This window comes from Myotis brandtii, unplaced genomic scaffold, assembly GCF_000412655.1.
Source record: "Myotis brandtii unplaced genomic scaffold, ASM41265v1 scaffold802, whole genome shotgun sequence".
Classification (NCBI taxonomy): Eukaryota; Metazoa; Chordata; class Mammalia; order Chiroptera; family Vespertilionidae; genus Myotis; species Myotis brandtii.
This window is the reverse complement of record NW_005371230.1, coordinates 1161334-1171639: the sequence shown is the minus strand read 5'-3', so window position 1 is coordinate 1171639 and position 10306 is coordinate 1161334. Positions and strand designations below refer to the sequence as shown.

Here is a 10306-nt window from a genome sequence, read left to right as displayed (position 1 = left end):
CAACTCAGACTGCTCTTATGCTAAGGAAACTTTTGAAAACCATAATTGTCCTTCAACAACGCAGACCCACACCGCACAGTGCAGCTGAGGAACCAGCAACGTCTCTTTGGGACCCTGCAGCAGCAGCCCTAAGTATTTTTAAAGCTGGGAGCAGAAACAGAATCACTGTAAAACGCACAAAGGCATCAGTAACCCCCTGGTAAAACTGCACTAACGGTTTCCTCTTTTAATGATTAAAAAAACAATCAAGCATGTACTACAGTTCAGCATTTGAAATACTTCTATTATTACAACGATGCTCGGGGTGAGAAATGCATTTGAATACTTGGAACAAAACACAGAACGTGGTTTTATGTTAAGTCATTTACAAGACCTCAGTTACCAAACAACAAAAGATATACGATAGCAGATAAACAGGAATTTATTAAGACCACTGGCTCCAACAATACACAAATTAAATATTAAGGCATCTTGTACTCCTGTCTTGGTAGTGCAGTGAAGAGAAACGTTTAAATTGGAACCAGCACTTCTGTTCAGATGCTGTCTGATGTATGAGACAGATCCGTTTTTATATTCTCCTCTTCCACACACCATGGAAAGCTCTCATGATCAAACATCATGACCCAAACTGAGAGAAAAGCATAAACCAATATTCACTTATTACAGGGAAGCAGTTCACCCTGGGGTGGGGTGGGAGGCATTACAAAGAATATTATGTGTAAAGCTCAAATACTAGGATTTAAGTTTCTCTGAAGCAAGTTATGCCTCAGTAATGGAGAGAAAGAAGAGATGAACACTTGATTAAGAGGAGAAGCTTATGAATCTGGATCATGCTTCAGAATAATTGTTCACTCAGTGCTCTATTCCCTGGGACAGGAGTTTTGGAAAAGTCTTAAAAAAAAAAAGTAATCACATCCACTAGAATAAGATCATATAAGTTAACACTGATTACTTATTATTCCCCTTATTCCACTGACAAAGCTCAAAAGACTTCCAAAGTATATTAAACAGTAACATTTCACCTTTTATTAAGGCAAGTTTGTGAAAATAATTTAATACAACCAAATCTCTTTATGAACTTTCAGCTGAAAACATTTTTATGTAAGAAACATACAAAAAAATTGTTTTATAAAAAGCCACCTCAATGCCAGAAAAGAGTGACGAGTTTGAACCCAGTTTACTTTTTAAGGATGCTCTTCCCTTGTTTCCAATTCCAAGTGCTATTCATCATCTTTAGTGCCACTTTTGCTTAACTATGAAAAAAGATAAAAGAAATATTCAACAAGTTTAAGCTATCATATTGACTTATTTCCACTTCATATCAAAGGTAAGCATTTACAGCTCCTGGAACCAGAGACAGCAAGGTTTGGGAACTTAAACCACCTCCAGCTTCCACCCCCTATTTTTGTATTACATACTAGAAGCACAAAGATTATTTTAAACAGTTTTTATGGAAAAGGCATTCCATGGCCCAAACAGCTGACTTTAAAATAAACTGTAAGAATATGCCCATTAGGTCCTCACTAAAATGCTATCTTTAACTCTCCTTGGATCATATTAGTTACGTCTGACAGGACTGGCACTGTGTTAGGTATCAGTTTAATACATTTGAAGCTACAAATTCGTGCAAGAAAAATACTGAGAGTAGTTGGCAGAAAAATTCAAAATGAAAGTAAACAATTTAAAACAACAAAAACAGAAAATCTTTCTTGATAACGATAGGAAACTACAACTACGGTCTGACCTAAGTAAAATGCCTAATTTCTCCTAAGAAATCAAAGCATATCTTCCCGTGACGTGTTTCTTCAGTTTCCATATCGTCATTAATTAGAGTCATAGTGAAGCAAGCCCATTCTATGGTGTACGTACACAAACATCATACCTCATTGCAGTTACAAATACTTACATGCTGAGTGTAGGAGAGGAAACAGACGTCCCAGGGAAACCCAGAGGCGGGGGAGAAAACGGGAGAGAAAGCGTCAGTACTGATGGCAATGCCATAGGGCGTGAGGCGGGAAGTAAGGATTGTGTACCTTCACCACGTCCACCCAGTTCCAGCCTCGAGGGAGCTCCCCTTTGTGATCTAAAGGAGAAAAAACAGGAACTTTGTTTCTAAGACCAATCAGTGATGTTCAAGTGAATATTTGAATACATAGGATGTATACCCCATTCTGCACAGCAGATGAAGTTTAAGTTACGTAACACCACACTGAGAAACAGCCTATGGTCACCGTGCCTGGAAGCAGTTTCCTGGGCGCACAGCCAAGTGCTTCACGTGTGTCCTCTGACAGTCCCCTAGCTTCATTCTAGACTAAACCTGGTCTCAGGGAAAAGTATGGAGGTGAGCGGGTAATGCCAGGAAGAGAAACCCATCCACTTGTCAGCTCCAAGGACTTGCTCAGAGAACCTGCTGCTTTCACAGGGCACAGCTTATCTCCGCAAGAAGCTGTGTCGCTACTGTTCCATGTGCCGGCGCTTCACTCCAGGAAGCTGGGCTCAAGACAAGAGGCCTCACAGACAAATGTTTGGCTCAAGATTAAGAGGAGGCCTGGTCAACTTACCAACTCCTGTGTCCTGATAAAATAGTCACCACTTAATCTGACATTTTTAAACAGGGCTTTAATCTGTTGGGAGTGCTTAAAGCAGGCTGGACTTTTATATAAGAATTTATAATATATAAAGTAAAAGAATTTCATTCCTTTAATAAAATATTCAAATTTAAAGAATTCTATCTAATAAAGAGGGAATATGCTAATTGACCCTCACACTGTCGCAAGGCGGCACCCACCCACAGCCAATAAGGAGGGAATATGCCAATTACTGCCCCGCCCTCAAAGATGGCGGCACCCACAGCCAATAAGGAGGGAATATGCCAATTACTGCCCCGCCCTCAAAGATGGCGGCACCCACAGCCACAAGATGGCAGTGCCCAGTCCCCTCAGCCCCGCCAGGGCAGCAGGCGCCCCCAGGCAGGCCCGACCTTGCCACGCGCCTGCCTCCGGAGTCCCCCATTCTCCTCACCCCCCAGCCTCTCAGGGCCGCCTGAGGCTCAGGTAACCAGGGCCAGCGAGGCTTGCGCTGCCGGCAGTGGCAGCAGCAGAGGTGTGATGGGGCGTCGCCTTCCCCTGATCGCTTGGTCGCTTCCCACCCCTGAGGGCTCCCGGACTGTGAGAGGGGGCAGGCCGGGCTGAGGGAGCCCCCCTCCAGTGCATGAATTTTCATGCACCAGGCCTCTAGTAGTTTAATGGCTTGATTTACTTTATGCTTGATATATCTGTATGTCTCATTTTAGAAAATGTACAAAAATCTGTATTTGAAACAAGTACATTAATTTTATAGCAAGGGAAACAGAAAGCAAGCCTTTGATTATTACAGGAGAGAAGCAATATTACTGGGGCTCAATTTTAGATGCTAATGGTTCTCTTCTCCTTCATGCCAAGAAGAGTCTTATCCCCCCGATTCCTGGTTAGGAGGGAATGGAGGCAGATCACCAGCCTTGGGAACCAAAACTCACTCACAGTGCCAGCCATGGCTGTCCCATTACAGCTCTATTTAGAATGCGAGCTCCAAGCCACAAGCCCCTGTGCTGTATCACAGGGAGATAACGGCTTTTAGGTGGGCATCATCAAGGAGTTGGAGGTAGGGGTACAGTAAGAAAAGGGAATGACCAGAGGTCATCATGTATGAAAGCAACAGATAATGAACTAACTGACACAGATGCTAAACATTCCAAAAAGCGATGAACCCAAATTCTAGAAACCAGGCTGTAACAGCTAACAACTTACTGCTTTAGTGGTTGATGCTGTATTTATGCTGCTTTGACTTTGGTATACATAATGGATTCCCAGACTTTATTTCACAAACCATTACAATTTCAAAAATGTATTTTGAGGGTCAATATCTTTTTATTCAACAAAACATAGATAACCAGAAAACTACCAGCACTATATTTTAAAAAGGACACTATTTTAAACTTTATCACCAAAGTAAAAGGGTCAGTTCTTCTCAATAAAGAGCAGCTGTAACCTCGCACCAGTAACATACACATACAGACGTAAATATATGCACACATGTGTACATGTATATAAATGTCTACAAGCACACATGGTAATATCACTTTATTTAACTAGGAAAAGATTTACAGGTTGATATAATTTGCCAATTTTCAGGTTAAAGAAAAGGGTAAAACATTATTGCTGATATAAGCTGGGGTTTACAATACCCTTCTAAAGGTCCACCTGAAATGACTCTGGTTTAAGACACACAGAATTCCACCTTTTTGCTGCTGTTGCTAATCCTTACCCAAGGATATTTTTCCATTGATTTTTTAGAGAGAGTGGGAGAGGGAGCGACAGAGAGAGAGAAACATCCATGTGAGAGAGACACATCAGTTGGCTGCCTCCTACACGCGCCCCAACCAGGGCTGGGGATCGAGCCTGCAACTGAGGTATGTGCCCTTGATTGGATTTGAACCCAAGACTCTTCGGTTCGAGGGCCAAAGCTCTATCCACTGAGCCAAACCAGGCAGGACAGGAATTCCATTCTTAAATTTCATTGCTGTTGTATAAGTAAGTCAACTATAGACAAAAACATTAAAGTACTTATTGTGCTAAGATCAAATGGTGTACTAGACTTCATTTCATATGAAAGCTATATTTCAAGAAGTTTTCAATAATACACATATCTGACATAGAGGTAAACAAACAGGAAAATCCCACATGTGACAGAGAGGGTACAAGTAAGACACACACCTGTATGCTATTCTTTTTTTTTTTAACATATATTTTTATTGATTTCAGAGAGGAAGGGAGGAGGAGAGAGAGATAGAAACATCAATGATGACAGAGAATCATTGATCGGCTGCCTCCTGCATGCCCCCTATTGGGGATTGAGCCCGAAACTCGGGCATGTGCCCCTGACCGGAAATGAACCTGGGACCTTTCAGTCCGCAGGCTGATGCTCTATCCACTGAGCCAAACCAGCTAGGGCCCGTATGCTGTTCTAATGCTCCTGAAAGTCAGGACTGATTTATAGTAGTTACTTTGCAGCTCATCTACCTTCTTCTCACATGGCTCTCTCTTGTGGGGAAGGAGAAAGTATTTTCAATACACGTCTGTGCCCTGACAGTCTCTGATCCAACTGTCCCCAGAATAAAAGAGTGGAGACTAATCCAAATGGAAACATAGTTATTAAGCACTGACAGCGCAATAAAAAGCAACGCATTCCTTTATGTCATAAAAAGAAAAAACAAACACAAACCTGTTTTATCTGCCAGCTTGCGTTTCTGGGCTTTTGTAAGCTGTTCCTTCTTGTCTTTTTTCTTACTGGATGGGGCTACATTAGGAGTTTCAACTGAGAGGATATTGCTTATGGATGTCTAGGGGAAAAAAAGAATTCTTAGACCCATGTCTTAAGCTTATTGAATTACACAAAATATGGCTACATCCTGAAACAGGTTGATAATTTTTAGACTTGTGAAGTAAAAGAAACCTCCACTGTTAGATTCGTTTATTAGTACAGGTGAACTTAGTGTACTGGATTCACTAGAATGCACACTGATGGGCACAATACTAGTGCAACTGTTGCAACCAGGACGTTCAGCAAGAAGATCTGACACCAGCATTATGCAGAAGCTCTGAAGTTCCATGGTAATTTTACAATTTAGTTAATTTGCTATTATTTGGAAATTTAAATAAGTCTTTAGAAAAATACTTAAGAATACTCTAGTTCCCTGAAATGAAGGAAATATTTAAAATACAGCTGGGCAAACTGCTTCTCCAGCTGCCTCTCAGTGTTCTGTGCTCTGCTGGGCACGTGGAACCCAGAACCGCTCAAGTACAGGACGTGGTCTTTGCTGTCAGTGTACAGCTTGGTTCACAGACAAAACTCAGCACTGACCACGGACATTTTTTAGCACAGGACATGGTGCAAAGGGGCTAATACACAGATGCTCATGGTCATCAAAGAGGCTTCTTCCCTAAAATAATTCTAGAAAAAAATGTATACTTTTCCCATACAATAAAGTCTCCTTAAACTGCCATGCCTTCAAACTGAACTGTGGCAAGACCACTTACAATGAACTAATCCTCATAAAAAATGTCATGTCATACATATTTTAGCTCTACATAAGAAATCCCCTTTCTGAGTTTTATGAGGAAATAAACTTGAAAATATGGATTCTACAATATCAGTTTTGGTGGGTACGTGAAGTATTCTAGTCTTATAGGAAGGGTAAAATCTGGAGAGTAAAATTTTTAAAGTTACATGGAAGCTAAGAAATCTGAAATTCATTGTTCTTATTTGACTCAGATGTAATTCACTTTAAACCAACAATCTCTTTCCAATTAAAAAACTAGCTCAAATTAACTACTAACAGTGAAATTGAAACAATAAGAAAATCTGGAAAAACAAACGGCACACTCACCGCAGAGTTCACGGGATGGTGATTCTCCATGAACTGCTCTTTGTTGTCCTTGGCGTACTCGAACAGCGTGTAGGTCATGGCGGTGCCGAGGTTGGCTTCCACCGCCTCCTGTAACTTGGCTAATATGCTCTCCTTCACGGCTGAGGATCTGGAATGCACAAGAAATCTATTGCTAGCAGAAAAGCAAGAGTGTAAAAAAACCTCAATGAAAATAAATCACTACTCACATGGTGTTGTTGAAGAAAGCGTTCATGGATATGATGGGAGGGGTCTGGGGATATGTTTCTGTCCAGGAAACCTCTATGAGGAAGGCTTTGGGATCACCATTTTCACCTATCTGAAGAAAAGGGAACTCTCAGGCTTGTAAAAAATGATGCAAAGACAGAATATTTAATTATGATCTTTAGAATGAATCCCTTCCAATGCTCATGGTCAGATCAGTGGTTAGAGCATCAGCCTGTACACCAAAGGTCATGGGTTCGATTCCTGGTCAAGGGCATGTACCTGGGTTGCAGGTTCGACATCCTCCCTCACGTGCCCCTCCCTCACTAGGGAGCATGTGGGAGGCAACCAATTGATGCCTCTCTCTCTAACCCCCTCCCTTCCACTTTCTCTAAAAATCAATGAAAAAAATATCCTCAGGCGAGGCTTTAACTAACTGACTAATTGATGTCATGGTGATGTGTCTTCATTTAAATGCTTCAGAAAATCCAAAAACATAGTAAATCCAAACCACTAAATTTAAAAACAAAATCAGCATTTATAGCAACCTTTAGTCTTCTTCAGTAAAGTAGTAAATGCTCCTACTCATGTCATGTCTTACCCTATATTGAAATGAAACTGGACTTAATTCCCGGAAACTTTCATCTCCTTCATATATAGAACGTAATGCTTCCAGTTCCATCTGAAAGAAATGAATCAAGTGCATTTTGTTTAGTGGTACAAATGGGTTAGAAATAGAGGGTCTGATTCAAGCCCACTCCACTACGTAAAAGTTGACTAACGTATTTGGCCTTAGATGTTTATAATACACACTAGGGGCCCGGTGCACAAAATTCGTGCATGGGGGTGGGGGGGTGAGGGGTGGGTCCCTCAGCCTGTGCACCCTCTTCTCCAATCTGGGAGCCCTCAGGGGCTGTCCTACTGACGGCTTAGGCCTGCTCCCCGTGGTTCTCTGCTCTCTGCGGACCTGCCTGCTTGATGCCACCGCAGGCCCTGGTGTCTGCTCTCTGTGGGGGCCTTGCGGGGGACTGCTTGACCCTCGCTTCCATGGCCAGGGGCAAGCAGGGCCCTGCTGTCTGCTCGCTCGCTGCGGGGGACGTTCCCGCCCTGCCCCTGGCCGCTTGGTGCCTACGCTTGGTGCCTGCGTATGCAAATTAACCCACCATCTCTGTTGGTTAATTTGCATACTCACTCCTGACTGGCTGGTGGGCATTGCAAAGTGACGGTCAATTTGCATCGTTCTCTTTTATTAGTGTAGATGGACATACCAACACAACACAATAATACTGATACTAATACTTCAAAACTATGTGCCAGGCACTGCGAAGTATTTGACAGTGTGTTACCTCACTTAATTCTCACATCAGTCCTGTGAAGAAAATCCCAAACGGGGGTGGGGGGGGTGGGGGAGTGGGGGATAAGATTAGGTTTAAAGCAACCCCAGAGCACGTGCCTTCATCACTCTGCCGAAGAGCAGCTTGGACAGAAAGAGCATGAAAAAGCATTATTTACACATCTTATACTTGTGACCCTCCCCACAGAATGATACACAACTTGTAAAAACACTGAAGGACAGTAAGAAGAACAGTAAAACATTTAAGGACAGACAAAGGTTGGCAAAGACCTACCCAAGATGGGAAAAAGGGTAGTAAGAGTAATCCCTGCCTGGAAATAAGTCTTAGGACCGCGTGGCTTAGAGGAGAAGACTCGCTGCTGTTATGATTACTGGTGAACACTTGAGAAGCAAGGAGAGACTGCACTTGGATACATATTTTAGTTTTAAAAAACACGCAAGTCATGAATTCTACAAACTAAAGATGGGCGGATCTGATCTACGTGGACATTTTAGAACAGGTTATTAAAGAAAGTGGGGTTTTTTTATTATTGATTTCAGAGAGGAAGGGAGAGAGCTAGAGAGAGAGAAACATCAATGATGAGAGAGAATCATCAATCGGCTGCCTCCTGCACGTCCCTTACGGGGGGTGGGGGTGGAGGATCGAGACTGCAACCCCCGCATGTGCCCCTGGCTGGAATCGAACCTGGGACTCTTTAGTCCACAGGCCGACGCTCTATCCACTGAGCCAAACCAGCTAGGGCTAAAGTGTTTGGGAGTAAGAAGTAGTTCCTAAGACCTAGCAAGCACATGAAAAACAACGTCTATGTCAACAGCCCTTCCCAGAGAGGGTCACTTGATTACAAGGCCCCACAATTTCTCTTGCTACTTTCACAGAAATTCAAACTAGAGTCAAGAATAACTGAGCAGCACCCTGGCCAGTGCGGCTCTGTGGGTTGGAGCATCGTCCCCCCGTACGCCACAAGGTGGTGGCGGGTTCGATGCCCAGGTCTCAGGTCCGTCCCCAGCCGGGGCGCAAGTGGGAGGCAGCCAACCAATGTGTCTCACATTGATGTTTCTCTTTCTCTCGCTCCCTCCCCACTTTTTCTCCCTAAATATCAATAATAATAATAACAAAAAAAACACCCCACTAAGACTAGATTGGAACAAACGTACTCAAAATATAGTGCTACTCCGTGGATCGTTCAGCCTTTCTGTATTTCCACTATTGACCTGGACAGGCACGACAGCTGAGGGCAGGCTTGCCAACTTTTCGGGTGACAATTCGATGGGATAGCGAATCAGGCAGGTGGCAGGACGAAAATTCAGACAGTCCTTGCCAGACAAGCTGACAGGGTGACACTGGGGAGGGTAAAATCCTCCGAGGGCGAAAGGCCAACCGCGCTGCGTAGAGCCCCTGCGGGTTTAGCTGACCGTAAATCTAACTGCAGAGGACTGTGCCCCACCATTATGAAACAGGACACAGACAGGCGTGTCATCCGCCCACAAACACATGAACCCAGGGGAATCTTAAAAAAATGGACACCGAGAAAGGCTCAAATAAACCCACCAAATGGCCCGTGGGACTTGGAGAAACATCACACCCTGCTCTCCACGCTTCCCAGTGAGAACTCTCCATGCCTTGGCTTAGAGCAGCGGTGCTCAACCTGCGGGTCGCGACCCCTTTGGGGGTCGAACGACCCTTTCACAGGGGTCGCCTAAGACCATCGGAAAACACATATATAATTACATATTATTTTTGTGATTGATCACTATGCTTTAATTATGTTCAATTTGTAACAATGAAATTGGGGGTCACCACAACATGAGGAACTGTATTAAAGGGTCTTGGCATTAGGAAGGTTGAGAACCGCTGGCTAGCGATCCACAGGCTCCATGACCTCCGTCAGGCACAGACGCTAACTCTCCTCCACCGTGTTCTGAACGAACAGGGGCTCCTGGTTGTTTAGGAAACTCCGATCGGTCCTGACTGCCGCGCCGGGACAGTCGCTCACGGCTCCATAGACCTCTCTCCACCCGCCCCCATCACAAAATCAGAAGGTCCCCCCCGCCCCCCGATGACACGGAGCATCCCCTTCAACGGGGTGTGTGCTCAGAATCGACAACTGCCAGATGGACAAGAAATTCCACCCAAGAACCGGCCAGATCCCGGGGACACCGGCATCATCATTTCCCTCCATCAGGGATTGAACTCGATCACACGCCGGTAGGTGTAACCGTCAGAGGCGATCGGGTTCCATCAGGCACAACTCAGCCAACAAACGTCACCCGCGCGGACCCAGGACACGCATCCCCGCCGCCGGGGA

The 10306-nt window shown here is 44.1% G+C and overlaps 1 protein-coding gene across 2 annotated transcripts; it reads right to left on the bottom strand.

Annotated features, from left to right (window-relative positions):
* Nucleotides 1–398: 398 nt before the first annotated feature.
* Nucleotides 399–7361, bottom strand: RWDD4 (RWD domain containing 4). Of its 2 annotated transcripts, XM_014531423.1 has the most exons (8): nucleotides 7248–7361; nucleotides 6652–6761; nucleotides 6425–6572; nucleotides 5260–5377; nucleotides 2034–2083; nucleotides 1907–1909; nucleotides 1182–1253; nucleotides 399–628 (listed from the first exon to the last, which is right to left on the bottom strand). In XM_014531423.1, the coding sequence occupies exons 1-7, from the start codon at nucleotides 7350–7352 to the stop codon at nucleotides 1221–1223; spliced, it is 567 nt and encodes a 188-aa protein (XP_014386909.1). In that variant the 5' UTR covers nucleotides 7353–7361; the 3' UTR covers nucleotides 399–628; nucleotides 1182–1220. The 2 variants fall into 2 exon arrangements, with proteins under 2 accessions (XP_014386909.1, XP_014386908.1); XM_014531422.1 differs by having other exon boundaries at nucleotides 399–1253.
* Nucleotides 7362–10306: the final 2945 nt, after the last annotated feature.

Coding starts and splice junctions, on each gene's coding strand:
- RWDD4 (XM_014531422.1), bottom strand. CDS start 7,352: ATGCACTTGATTCATTTCTTTCAGATGGAACTGGAAGCATTACGTTCT. Junction 6,573..6,651: donor GCTTTCTTCAACAACACCAT/GTGAGTAGTGAT, acceptor TGTGCATTCCAG/ATCCTCAGCCGTGAAGGAGA. Junction 2,084..5,259: donor CAAGCTGGCAGATAAAACAG/GTTTGTGTTTGT, acceptor TTTCTCCTTTAG/ATCACAAAGGGGAGCTCCCT.